Raw genomic sequence first — 15,036 nt, forward strand, 5'->3', positions numbered from 1 at the left:
TTTTTTTTAGTGGATGTTCGGAGGGATACTGACATGGTGTCGACGGTTTGTTCTGATAATCCCAGTCCCAGAAGTGGTTTGTGCAGAATCTGCAACCCAGGAGTTTGATTTTTTCATGGCACGGGTGGCTTGTGCCCGACACTGGGTGTTAATAACTCTGGGTCACTGGGGAATACCATCGGAGTTTCAACAACCATGTCATGGAGTATTGGGAACCAGTAGGCCAGTCGGGTATTATCAAAATACCTGAAGCAGAGTCCATTTGTATTGTGCGTAGTCCCCAACTGATGAGGCAGAAGGGAGGAAATGCATAGAAGAAGAATTTCCCCAATCCAGCGCGAACGCATCTACCGCTGCTGCCTCAGGGTCTGGTTCCCAAGCGACATACATAGGTACCTGGTGATTTAGCCTTGATGCAAATAAATCGATATCTGGCGTGCCATATTGCTTGATAACTTTTGCAAATTTTTTGGGGTTTAACATCCATTCGATGTTGTCACTAAATTTATGTGACCTGGTGTCTGCCACTGTATTTAGCTTACCTGGCAGGTAAGTTACTGATAGCCAATTATGTCTTTCGACACACCATTGCCAAATTGTGTTGACCAACTTGTCGCATGATACCGATTTTATGCCGCCCATATGGTTAATGTAGGCCACCACCATAGTATTATCTATTTGTAACCGTACATGCAAGTGATGCATATTTGTGCATATGCTTTTAAACCATAAAAGTCACCCAACATCTCTAGATAATTAATGCCCAGTGTAAGTGGTAACGATGACTCTGGGTTAGTCCATCTACTACTTGTGCTGGATATAGAGTTAGTTGCTCCCCAGCCTTGAGCACTGGCATCTGTTTGGATAACTAACGTAGGGTTAGTGATGATAATAGGCTGAAATTATGCCAAACGTTTTTTGCCCACCACCGTAGTTCTGATATTGCTTCAGTGGGTAACTTCATGACACGATCATAATGACCTGCATGTCATTTTGGTGCCTGTACCTTTGCTCTTTGTAGTTTTGACAGTGCAAAGGTCCGAATTGTGTAGCCGGAAATGCTGCTACCATTTTCCCAATTACTCTGTTACTTGTCGAATAGTTGGGAGTACGTTGACCATTAAATTGTTCATGATTGTGCCAATTCAACTGTTTTGTCTCTTGGCAATGTTACAGTCACATAGACTGAATTAATTGTGAAGCCCAAGTAGTCCATGATTGTGGATGGCTTCAACTTAGATTTATCTGGATGTAAGACAATCCCAGGGTTTTGAATAACTGTTTGGTAGCTGATACAGCTAACATAGTCAATTCCATGGTCTTGCCTATTATTTAAGATATCATCAAGATATGCCATGACAATATGTTTTTGTCTTCTGAATATTGCCAGAGCTGGTTTTGGTATCTTGGTGAATAATCTTGGGCTGATGTGAACCCTTTAAACTGCCATAGTTGCCCCATCCAGGTAAATTTCAGGTATCTGCGATGATCCTTGTGAATGGGTACTAAATAGTAAACATCTTTAAGATCAATGCTTGCCATGAAGTATCCTTTGGAAATTAGTTGTTTGGCAGTAACAACCATTTCCATTTTGAAATGTATATACTTAACAAACATATTTAGTGAAGTTAAGTCAATGATGATGCGACATCCACCATCTTTTTTGGGTTTAGTGACGAATATTTGATACGAATTCCAAGGGTTCATGTTCCCCATGATACCCTTTGTAATTAGTCTCACCAGTTCAGCTTGTCCCTCTCGTTTCTTTAACGGAGAGGGAAAATACCCTCTGGGGTGAATGTTGAACTGGTGGCAATTTTTCTAGTATGAATTGTATTTTGTATCCACTAATGCCATTGAGTATATACTGATCACTCGTGACAGACTCCCGTGCTTCTTTAAACAGGTGTAATCTCCCCCCTGTTAGTATTAAGCCCCTATTTCCTATACGTTGGTAGGAACCAGACCCACCTACCTCCATGGTTATGGGTATTCTTCTGCTTCCTGCCGGTCCAACGAGTCTTGCACATTGTCTGACGTGGCGGTGATGTTGGGGGGTAGCGCATTTTCTCTGGGCCCTGGTCTAAAGAAGACTTCCGTGGATAGAATGCGGACCCCGAGCTTTCACCAGTCCCATATGGTAGACGTCGACTGATGGACGCGATGGGGTGCTGCTGCTTAGGAATTATTGTTTTTGGTTTTGCTCGTCCCGGGGCCTGCCCTCATGAGACCGAAAGCTTGTTAAGGCCTCTCCATATCCTTCATATGCTTTGTGAGGTTTTTGCCAAAGAGCAGTGGGTCTGGCTCAGTGGCTGGGGTTTTGCACAACCCCGCAAATTTAGGATTTTATGGCAGGTTTTATGATTTGTTTACGAAGGTTGTGGTCATCTCCGTATTTGTCCACGGAACGAGCAAACGATGTGATGGCTGACATCAGGAGCCTGAGGATCTGCTGCAGTTTTAGCTCCTGGTTCCGAATGTTTGCCCCAATGTGACCCTACTTTTGGCTGTTTACAGCCGGCACTTTAAGGGACTCACAGTTCTCTGGAGCTGTATACGCCTCATTGACCACCTCTCCTGTAGCGCCTTTAACGGCCTCCTGCACGTGGGGTTGCCACGTAGCAGTCCACCACACCTAGCAGCTCTTCCTGTTCCTGCACCCCTTGCATACTCCCGACATCTTCAGCCAGCGTCCCCTCTTCTTGACCAGCCCATCCTGGTCACCAAAGCTACCCTTGGGTAGGGAGGAAGCAATGGGCAGTGCACTAGACACTGTGGAGGGAGTGCCTGAACTCCCCCTGCGAGAGCGCCCCTCACAAGCGTGTCTCGCTGGAGCACCTGCTCCAGGAACCGCTCCATGCGGCTCAGGCAGCTGTCTCCCCTCCCCCGGGCGGGTGGAGAGACGTCCCCGTCCGACAAGTCGGAAGCCACCGGCCGGACGCCTCTTCCGTGGCTTTACATCCAGCCCGCTGCTCAGGCGCTAACGGGCTGGGCTCGGCACGGAGTCGGGGAATTAGCGGAGCGCCCGGTAAGCGGTCCTACCGCCTTGTTGCTGCCCCCCCCAGATAGAACGCTCCTCCGTGGAGTCGAGGGGGGACAGGTTTGTTCTAGAGCCTTTCTTCGCTGCCTAAAAGGCAGAAGGCTCTCCTGTGAAAGAAAAACCCGACCTCAGAGCTTACCTGACGGTCCGTTCTTTCACCTCCGTAGCGGGAGCGCCTGACTCCCGATGCGCAGCTGTTGCACTGCTGGCATTAATGCCACGCATACGTGCTGAGCGGGCTCTTCACGGAATCACTCAAGCGACTCCGAAGTAAAATTGCTCCCATACAGCACCAGTGGCCCGAGTTCTATCCGGAATATCTGTGCTGTCTGTGCGGAGTTTGTACATCCTCCCTGTGACCGCGTGGGTTTTCTCCGGGTGCTCCGGTTTCCTCCCACACTCCAAAGACGTGCAGGTTTATAGGTTAATTGGCTGCTGTAAATTGTCCCTATTGTGCAGGATAGAACTAGTGCACGGTGATCGTTGGTCAGCATGGACTCAGTGGACCGGAGGGCCTGTCTCCATGCTGTATCTCTAAATTAAATTAATCTGAACATTGACCGATAATATGGGCAATCACAGGATGGATGCAGAAAATCTGAGGCATCGCTCCAAGTGAAGAGATACAAACTTCAAATGGTCAAAATGTTAATAAAGCAGTGACTTCCAAAGATTTTGATAAAAAAAAGAACTTTGAACAGGTACATGGATAGGTAGGTTTAGAGGAATTTGGGCAAAATGCAGACGAGTTGGGCCGAAGGGCATGGTTCCGCGCTGTGAGATTCCATGACTCCATGCGTCACAGCATGGGTATCTGACAGGAAAAATCAGAGAGGCAAATGGAGAACGGGTGTGGGTGGAAATCAGAGCACCAGTTCAAGAAGCAGATTGGACAGAATACGTAAATAAGGCTTTTTACAGCTGTGATCTGTCAGTACTGAGGATCTCTTGAAGCTATCTGTTAGTCACTTTAAAAAAAAATGTTTTTTGGCTTCACATCACTGCTACATTCTGTGTAATCTCAATTGGCTTTGCTGCTCCCAGCAACATGAATAATTCATAAATTGTGAAGGAGGTTTTTTTTTCGTTTAGAAAGGGACCAAACACTAGTGTGGCGTTTGATATCATCAGCCTGGCATTAGAAACCTGCTGGGTACCATAATACTCGTGTGCTCTCATTTACTTGCAGTAGGTCCCCTGTCATTACAATGTTGTACCATTTGCGACTTTGATAAGTGATTTCTGGAACACTGACACTTACAGCCTCCAATTTTCCTCCTCGTGTATTTATGCTATAATAAGCGGTTTCCAGTTTTAAACCATGTCACTGTATATTGACACGAGCCATGATTTTTAACAATGCGTAAGCACTTAGACATTTCTACTTAAAACATATTCTGAAATTTTTTTTAATTTTCAGCTTCTCATATTTAGCTAGGCAGCTTACAGCCCAGTGGTATGAATATTGATTTCTCTCACTTCAGGTAGCCCCAGCATTCCCTCTCTCTCTATCCCTCCCCCACCTAAGTTGCACTAGCTTTTCATTTTCACCCTACAAACAGCTTACAATGGCCTGATTCCTTTATCATCATTACTTTTTTGCATATCTTTCATTCATTGTTCTTTATCTCTCCACATCACCGTCTATATCTCTCGTTTCCCTTATCCCTAACCAGTCTGAAGAAGGGTCTCGACACGAAACATCACCCATTCCTTCTCTCCAGAGATGCTGCCTGTCCCGCTGGGTTACTCCAGCTTTTTGTGTCTAACTTCGGTTTAAACCAGCATCTGCAGTTCCTTCTTACACATTTCGATGAAGGACCTCTCTTCAGTTTCAGTTGCCCGTAGTCACTAATCCATGTTATTTCATCAGTGTTTACTCAATACTCAGTATTTACTCAACCGCTGTTAACTCTCTTGTATTAGCATGCCTATGTGAGTTTACCCAATTCAGCTCATCCGTTTTAAGCTGCCTGCATTAATGTACCTGTTTCTGCTTGCTCACCTATATGAACAGGGCTGAATTAACACGATGAGGTTAAATCTCTTGTATTAGCTCTTCTGTGTGAATTCATCTGATCACATTGCTGTTTGGTGTTTGCACTGGTTTGTTGTTGCATTTGCCAACATAACATCAATCTCTGCACATCGCAGTAATTGCCATGACTTGCTTACACTTTGTTTGCCATCATAATGAGCTATTAAAATGTAAATATTTAAGCTGCTATAAAGCTAAATCTGTATAATGATTCTGCGATGCCAATTAAGGCTTTACTTGTCACTTTGTATTTAGCGTCTTGTTTCTCATTAACCGTCGCTATTGTTGTCTGTTGTTTAACATGATAACTTTATCACTCGTGGTTTTGCAAACCATGTATTGGTGGCAATCGCTGGGTTAGTGTTATACTGACAGAAAAAAAGAGGAACTTAATACCAAAGTGTCAACCAATTTTTATCACCTATTGACCATAGCTACAGACATTATATTCAGTTCTTCATCAGTCTAGATCAGGGGTTCCCAACCTTTTTCGTCCCGTTTACCCCCGGCAACTTTAATAGCACATAACAATGCTATTCCACTTATTTATGAACAACTAATGATGAACAGATACTGGTATACCGGAATCAAACACAGTCAGTCAATGAGAAACAATATATACAAATCCAGAATCAACAAATTTACCCCGCGGTAAATTTCCCCCCATTTGGGAACGCTTGGTCTAGAAGCTGGGAGGTCAGGTTGCAGTTACATAAACCATAGGTATGGACACATTTAGAGTGTTGTGTTTTCTTTTGGGCACCATGTTATAGGAAAAATTGTGTCAAGCTGGAAAGAGCGCAGAGAAGATTTACAAGGATGTTGCCAGGACTCGAGGGCCTGAGCTCCAGGGAGAGGTTGAGCAGGCTAGGACTTGATTCCTAAGAGCACACAAGGATGAGGGGTGATTTATAGAGGTGTAGAAGATCTTGAGAGGAATAGGGGGGGTTGCACGTAAGGTCACTGGGTCATAGGGCTTGGCACACGGAGCCGCTCAATCCATCTGGAGGACATCCGTAACTTCCGGTATATGTTATTAATGCAAGAAACGCGTACTCTCCTACCTGTTAAAAACCGCCAAAATGTTGAATTTTTGCGCTGTAAAAAATTGTGGAAGTCGGGGTAAGTGTGAGAGACATGTACCCAAATTCAGAATTCCAAAAGTGAAGCGAAATGAAGGTAAAGAGAAGTGAGAGCTGAAGGGACAACAGCAGCTAAAGTGCTTGGTGAACATTGGCTGTGCAGATATCGGAATTGAAAATATTGGGAATTATCGCGTTTGCTCACTGTATTTCATCAACAGTAAGGCATTATTTGTGGTTTTTCTAGATTCCTTTGGTATCTAAAAAGTCTCAGAAGTGATAAATCTGGCTGTAAATTTTGCTTCAGAGGCGTTTTCTTTTTGTATGTAAAAACCCACTTGAGAACCATGGGCGATTTAAAAATTTTACAGCCAGATTTATCACTTCTGAAACTTTTTAGATGCCAAAGGAATCAAGAAAAAACACAAATAATGCCTTAGTTGATGAAATGCAGTGAGCAAACGGCCAATGTTCGCCAAGCACTCTGGCTGTTGTTATCCCTTCAGTTATCGCTTCTATCTACCGTCATTTCTCCTCACTTTTGGAATTCTGGTAGGCTAAATGTCTCACACGCTTATCCTGATTTCCATAATTATTTACAGCGCAATAATTGACCATTATGGCGGGTTTTAACGGGCCCGCTACGCTGGAAACAATGGTAAATGCTTACCTGCAGTTCATCACGTGTACTCCACTTGGCATAGCATAGCAACAGTACGGGTCATGGGTCGTGACCCGACTGCCTTGAAACCTCCCTATAGGATGAGAAAATGTATTTTGCTAGTCTTTTGCCCAGGGTAGGGGTATCAAAAACCAAGCACATAGGCTTAAGGTGAGGGGGGGGGGGGGGGGTGGGGGGGGGGGGGGGGGGGGGGGGGGGGGGGGGGGGGGAGATTTAAATGTGAACCTGAGGCGCAAATCTTTTACACACAAGGATGGTAGTTATATGGAACGAGCTGCCGGAAGAGGTAGTTGAGGCTGGTAGTATCATAACATTTATAAAACATTTGGATGGGTACATGGATAGGATAGGTTTAGAGGGATATGATCCTAGCACAGGCTGGTGGGACTAGTGTAGATGGGACATGTTGGTCGGTGTGACTGTGTGACTGTGACTGTGTGACACTGTGACTGTGTGACTGTGTGACTCTGTGACTGGGTGACTGTGTGACTGTGTGACTGTGTGACACTGTGACTGTGTGTGACTGTGTGACTGTGTGACTGTGACTGTGTGACTGTGTGACTGTGACTGTGTGACTGTGTGACTGTGTGACACTGTGACTGTGTGACTGTGACTGTGTGACTGTGTGACTGTGACTGTGTGACTGTGACACTGTGACTGTGACTGTGTGACTGTGTGACTGTGACTGTGTGACTGTGTGACTCTGTGACTGTGTGACTGTGTGACACTGTGACTGTGACTGTGTGACTGTGTGACTCTGTGACTGTGTGACACTGTGACTGTGTGACTGTGTGACTGTGTGACTGTGTGACTGTGTGACTGTGACTGTGTGACTGTGTGACTGTGTGACACTGTGACTGTGTGACACTGTGACTGTGTGACACTGTGACTGTGTGACACTGTGACTGTGTGACTGTGTGACACTGTGTGACTGTGTGACTGTGTGTGACTGTGTGACACTGTGACTGTGTGACTGTGTGACTGTGTGACTGTGTGACTGTGTGACTGTGTGACACTGTGACTGTGTGACACTGTGACTGTGTGACACTGTGACTCTGTGACTGTGTGACACTGTGACTGTGTGACTCTGTGACTGTGTGACACTGTGACTGTGTGACTGTGTGACTGTGACTGTGTGACTGTGACTGTGTGACTGTGTGACTGTGTGACACTGTGACTGTGTGACACTGTGACTGTGTGACACTGTGACTGTGACTGACACTGTGACTGTGACTGTGACTGTGTGACACTGTGACTGTGTGACTGTGTGACACTGTGACTGTGTGACTGTGTGACTGTGTGACTGTGTGACTGTGTGACTGTGTGACTGTGTGACACTGTGACTGTGTGACTGTGTGACTGTGTGACTGTGTGACTGTGTGACTGTGTGACTGTGTGACTGTGTGACACTGTGACTGTGTGACTGTGTGACTGTGTGACTGTGTGACTGTGTGACTGTGACTGTGTGACTGTGTGACTGTGTGACACTGTGACTGTGTGACTGTGTGACACTGTGACTGTGTGACTGTGTGACACTGACTGTGTGACTGTGTGACTGTGACTGTGACTGTGTGACTGTGTGACTGTGTGACTGTGTGTGACTGTGTGACTGTGTGACTGTGTGTGACTGTGTGACTGTGTGACTGTGTGACTGTGTGACTGTGTGACTGTGTGACTGTGACACTGTGACTGTGTGACTGTGTGACTCTGTGTGACTGTGTGACACTGTGACTGTGTGACTGTGACTGTGACTGTGACTGTGTGACTGTGTGACTCTGTGACTGTGTGACTGTGTGACTGTGTGACTGTGATTGTGTGAGTAGGAGGTTTGTTCCGGTTCCCCCCACCCCATTCTTCTTATAGATAACAACTCCTCCATTGGCTATCTAAGCACAGAAGAACCTACGGACCTATTTTTCTGTCTTAACCACATTTTTACTTATTCGGTCAGCTTGATTTTCTGCTCTTAGTCCTCCAATCTAACCTGCAACATGCCTATCTCTGCACTATCTATGCCTAAGCATTTCTCTATTCTAAATAACCTATCTTTCCATAATCCTTTTTCAGTATGTAAGGCACTTACATTGATTATATTGTAATTTTTCCTATGATTCCCGGTGATACCATCTTCAGTGGACTCCTGCTGTGCCATGTACCAGTGTCTGCATTCACCTGATCCATTCCTCTCATGATTTTGTTCACCGAGACCAGATCTCCCCTCATCCTCGCCAACCTCTTCTCCCGTCTCCGACATTCCCTCGCTGTGTCCTGCCTCTTCTCTCTCCCAGCTTTCTTTCCATCCCCATGCAATCAGTCTGAAGTCCCGGCCCACGACCTCACTTGCCTATACACTCCAGAAATACTGCCTGACCTGCTGAGTTACTCCAGCACTTTGTCTTCTCAGCTATAATGTAAATAGTTATACAAACATAGAGTCATGGAGTCATTGCTGGATCATTGAGTCATAGAGTCATAAGGGCGGTAAAATGGCACAGCGGTAGAGTTGCTGCCTTACAGCGCCAGAGACCCAGGTTTGATCCTGACTAATAGGTGCTGTTTGTACAGGGTTTGTATGTTCTCCCTGTGACCGCTTGGGATTTCTCTGGGTGCTCCGGTTTCCTCCCGCACTCCAAAGATGTGCAGGTTTGTATGTTAATGGGCTTCTGTAAATTGTCCCCAGTGTGTAGGATAGAACTAGTGTACGGGTGATCATTGGCCAGCATGGTCCCAGTGGGCTGAAGGGCCTGTTTCCATACTGCATCTCTAAACCAATCTGCACTTCAAAAAGGACTGCATTGTAAAGTGTGTTGCATCATTAAGTCTTGACAGGCAGCAAAAGTCTCTCTTTTATACCAAGCCTTTCATTTTATCTTATAATTTTCCGGAAGTTCTGTTTGAAAGTCCTCTTGCAGCCTAATTACATGAGACCATGCAGTCTTTTGATTCTCAGATTTCAGGGTATGTATGGACTCTGATCAGCTGTTCAATGGGTCCCTCTGGTGTCAGAATGAGGAATAACAAGACATGCAAGACATTGAAACGAGGAACTGCAGATGCCCGGTTGCAAAAGAAGACACAAAGTGCTGGAGTAAATCAGCGGGTCGGGCAACATCTCTGGAGAACATGCAGCCCAAAGACATGCATGTTTATAAGTTAATTGTCCACTGTAAAATGGCCCTAATGTGTAGAGAAGAAGAGTAAGTTTGATAATATAGAACTAGTGTGTACATTAACATTATCCTACACACTAGTGATAATTTATAATTTTGTCTAAACCAATTAACCTATAAACTTGTATGTCTTTGGAGTGTGGGAGGAAACCGGAGTGCCCAGAGAAAACCCAAGCGGTTACAGGGAGAACGATCAAACTCTATACATACAGCACCTGTAGTCAAGATCGAACCCGGGTCTCTGGCGCTGTAAGGCAGCAACTCTGGCACTGTAAGGCAGCAACTCTACCGCTGTGCCACCGCCCAGCCTAACCCTTTTGCTGAGAACAGAACATCCACAGCCAAATAGCTCCATTTGTGTCTCCAATTCATATTCCTGTCCTTTGACCTCATCCAGCAGATTACTCAGCCATACAATTAGTTAGGGCAGTCAAGGGGGCTTGTTGACATTTCCTGTCTACTGGGTACATAATATAAGATGTGCTATTTCAGTCCCATTGCTGCAGACTCTTGGCATGCTGCGCTGAATAATTTATCTCTCGCTTAATGAAATGTGTCTCAGTGTTAATTAAATGCAAGGCAGGTATGACTATGCTTCATTTTCCTGCAAGCTTTCTCTGGTCTCTGGAGTCTCCACAGGGCCAACCGTCTCCTAGGGCTCCACGTTGATGCTGATTTACAACCGCCATCAAGTGCCACTCAGGCACGACGTTAATTGAAGAAACTCTGCCCAGCACCATCCACGCCGACAAAGTTTAGTTTAGTTTAGAATGTACAGCCCAGAAACAGGCCCTTCAGCCCACTGAGTCTGTGCCGACCAGCAATCCCCACACACTAACACTATCCTACACAGACTAGGGACAATTTACTATCTTAACCAAAGCCAATTAACCTACAAACCTAAAGGTCTTTGGAGTGTGGGAGGAAACCGGAGCACCCAAATAAAAACCCACACAGGTCACAGGGAGAATGTACACACTTTGTATGGACAGCGGGATTGAACCTGGGTCTCTGGTGCTGTGAGGCAGCAGCTCTAACGCTGCGCCACTGTGCCGCCCGAAGTTCATGCCCGAAGCTAAGTGACTTACCTGGCAACAGAACGCAGAACAGAACTAGGCGCAACGTTCTGCAGTAACTCAGCGTGTCAGGCAGCATCTCGAGAGAACATGGAGTGGTGATGTTTTGGGTCAAGATCCAGCATTTTGTGTCTACATTGTATATCTGTCTGCTATGTTGACCCGTTATCTGTTATTTACACTTTATCAGTCTATTTATTCATGTGCGTATATATTTATACAATGGTATATGGACACACTGATCTGTTTTGTAGTAAATGCCTACTATGTTCTGTGTGCTGAAGCAAAGCAAGAATGTCATTGACCTATCAGGGACACATGATAATAAACTCACTTGAACTTGAACTTGAACTTGTTGTCACCTTCTCCTAGCTACCAATGGCCTAGTCTACATTTTCTTTCATCTGAATCCCTTTTGATCTCATACACTTCCTTTCCTCTGTAACTCCCTCTCCCCTGCCGCTCAGTCTGAAGAAGTGTCTCGACCCAACACGTCTCCCATTCTTTCTCTTCAGAGTTACTCCAGCATTTTGTGTGTCTATCTTTGGTGTGAACCAGCATCTGCAGTTCCTCCCTAGCCAACAATATAATTAACTTCATTTGGATCAATACACACAATGACACGAAATAATGAATGCCCTGCTGTCCCATTCCCTGATCTTCAACGAGTCCCACTCCCTCTGATTCTCAGTCAGTTCCACCCCTCTGATCTTTAATTAAGAATGGGAGACTTAATCTCTATCTCTGTCTATCTTAATTATATTGTTGCTCTCCAGGTTTGGTTGCAGAGGTGTAGCCAGATTAACGGGATGTAACCATGCCTGACCCAACAAGTGTTTGCTTGACACACCTTTAGAAAGGTAGAAGAAAGGAATTAGTGCCCTGGTCCCATTTCGAGGATAGGCTGTTGTTGCTCTTCCTGGGTCAGTCTTGTAGCTAGTAGGAAAAAAATGTCAAGTACGTAAGTATCAAATAAGCTAGCAACAACAGAACTGAATCCTGGAACGTATCGGTGGCAACCACAAATGCATCTGCTATCTGCCATATCTTCATAGCGGCTCAGCGGTAGATTTGCTGCTTTACAGCGCCAGAGACCTGGGCTCGATCATGACTACGGGTGCTGTCTGAAACGAGTTTATACTTTCTCCGTGTGACCGCGTGGGTTTACTCTGGGTTTTCTGGTTTCCACGCACTTTCCAAAAATGGGCAGGTTTGTAGGTTAATTGACTTTCCATCCGTTTTCCAAAGACGTGCGGATTTGCAGGCTTCTTGGATTCTGTAAATTGTCCCCAGTGTGTAGGGTAGAAGTAGTGTTGGGGTGATCACTGGTCGGTGCGGACTCGGTCGAAGGTCCTGTTTGCACGCTGTACCTCTAAACTAAACTAAGATTCCCCCTGCTGGATTGGTGTTTGTTGGACCTCCGGGTGCTACAGTTTCTTCCCGCATTCCAAAGACATGCAGGTTTGTAGGTTAATTGGCTTCTGCAAATCCTCCTTAGTGCGTGGGATGATCCTCCCTAGTATATGGGTGATCTTTGGTTAGTGTGGACTCGGAGGGCCGAAGGGCTTGTTTCCACACTGTGTTTCTAAACTAAACTAAACAAAAACTAAACTGTAAACTCTTTTGGAATACATTTGAAATCACAACATAAATGCAAACTCTTTACATTCTATTGAGAGTGGATTGCCATTTACTGTTGTGTTATGGAGGCATCTCTTTTACATGGTGCCCCTCTGCTTGTTTCCACAGAGGAGCTCCTGAGAACCAACATCGCCCACTGGTGGTCTCCAGATGGTGCCAGGCTTGCCTATGCCACGATCAATGACTCGAGGGTGCCCACCATGGAAATCCCGATGTACCTCAACTCACTGTACCCGACCGGGAAAGTGTACCCTTATCCAAAGGTAAAAGTACTGCTACTTATGAATGATGAATGGGATGACGGGAGGGCGCAGCGGTAGAGTTGCTGCCTCACGGCGCCAGAGACCCGGGTTCGATCCTGACCTCGGGTGTTGACTGTGCGGAGTTGGTACGTTCTCCGTTTCCACCGGTTTCCTCCACATCCTAAAGGAGCAATATTACAAAATTTTGAGATTTTAAGAATCAAGTCTGCAATTTATCCCATCAGATAAAGCATGAAAAGAAGTTTAATTTGTCACCAAATTCACTTTCATATCTTCAGTATTAAAAAGGTTATGGCCATTTTCATACTCGGAAATTAGCATCTTGTTCCCTATTGCTTTTCCATTGACTTAACACAAAAGCTGTGATCGAGGACAGTCAAATGGCCATAACTTTCTTAAAAATTAAGAGAACTAAAATAAATTTTCAATTATTATAGATTGAAGCATTCTGAAACAAATATGAACCAATCTTACTTAGATGACTTGAAATTAAAACATATAATTAGTTAGTTACCTAATTGTAGCTAATTACAAAATTCAATTACTAGATCTAAACATCTATCAATTTCTTAAGAATAGATTAACATTTTTAAATAGCCTAAGTGTCCAAATAACATTCACACACAAATTCACAATATAACACAATTTTTAAATCTAATTGTCATGGATTTATAGGCCAAATGGAAGGAATTTAATGTTTAATACCTGTAAATTAATGGCCATTTAAATCAACTTGCGAGTGGGTTTTTCTGGAACGCGATCATTTGGAACGTTGCGGTTTGTGGTGATTTAGACCCCCATATCGGCATGCTGGTTCGTATGGGGACTAAATCGCCGTTTTGCAACTTAAAATGAGAACTAAAGGCATCTTAAGGACCACTTTTATACATAAAAATAAACGGCTTTCTTTTACCTGTCACCTACATGAAATCTGTCCCCGTTTGCGGTGTTGACGGCTTTAGAAGCTGATTTTAAAATGACTCCTGCGCTGAACTAGTTGAGCGATTAAAAAAAAAAAAGACACAGAACGGCCGTCGGAACGATTCTTCAGCAAAAGCTTGCACTCCAACCAAATATAATCCTGGACAAGGTAGGGAACAAAACGCGTTTTAACCCCACCCCCCCCACCTCAAAGGCACCAAAATCGCGCACACAGCCAGTGGCAGAATTGCAGCGCTGCTGAAGGTAAGTATTGTAACATGCCTACCTAAAGACGTGCAGGTTTGTAGGTTAATTGGCCTCTATAAATTGCCCCTAGTGTGAGGATGTGAAGCTGGGGTAACATAGAACTAGTGTACGGGTGATCGTTGGTCGGTGCGGACTCAGTGGGCCGAAGGACCCGATTCCACTCTGTATCTCCAAACTAAACTAAACTAATTTCAAGTTTCTTCCAAACAAAATGAGTGGAAATAAGCAATTATATGTCAAAGTGCATTCATGGTTACCTTTGCTTGAGCTGTGGCAAGTTTTATCAGGTGTCTATTTCAAAACTAAGAACTCAAAGGGCTTGTAAACATCGACTTCATCTACACTTCACGCTGCCTCGGCAAAGCCACCGACATAATCAAGAACCAGTTTCACCCAAGTCACTCCCTCGTCTGCCCTCTCCCATCAAGCAGGAGGTACAGAAGTGAGAAAACGTACACCTCCAGATACATGGACGTGAATTGCTCTTCCCAGCTGCTGTCAGGCAATTGAACCATCCTATCACCAAGTAGACAGTGGTCCTGACCTCCCATCCACCTCACCTGAGCCCCTTGGTCTACCTTTAATCAGACTGTACTGGACTTTATCTTGTATTAAATGTTATTCCCTTTCTCCTGTATCTGTACAGTGCAGACAGCTTGATTGTAATCAAGTATAGTCTTTCCGCTGACTGGATAGCATGCAATATAAAAGCTTTGCAATGTACCTCGGTAGACATGACAATAAACAAAACAAAACTAAGAGAACGATATTTTTGCAGTCAGGGCATCCTGTTGAAATGATCGTTCCTCTGCTTCATCTCTCCAGTATTAAATCCATTCCTTGCTCTCTGCCTACA

General features: G+C 44.8%; 1 protein-coding gene across 3 annotated transcripts in view; it reads left to right on the forward strand.

The window, feature by feature from the left end:
- The window catches only part of dpp6a (dipeptidyl-peptidase 6a), a 664,537-nt gene that overhangs the window by 589,878 nt on the left and 59,623 nt on the right, over positions 1-15,036 (forward strand). For all 3 annotated transcript variants that reach the window (XM_055664215.1, XM_055664233.1, XM_055664224.1), the window contains exon 9: positions 12,838-12,992. In XM_055664215.1, the coding sequence (XP_055520190.1) occupies positions 12,838-12,992 (155 nt within the window). The remainder of the gene's footprint in view (positions 1-12,837; positions 12,993-15,036) is intronic.

The sequence above is a fragment of the Leucoraja erinacea genome, chromosome 2 (assembly GCF_028641065.1).
Source record: "Leucoraja erinacea ecotype New England chromosome 2, Leri_hhj_1, whole genome shotgun sequence".
Taxonomy (NCBI): Eukaryota; Metazoa; Chordata; class Chondrichthyes; order Rajiformes; family Rajidae; genus Leucoraja; species Leucoraja erinaceus.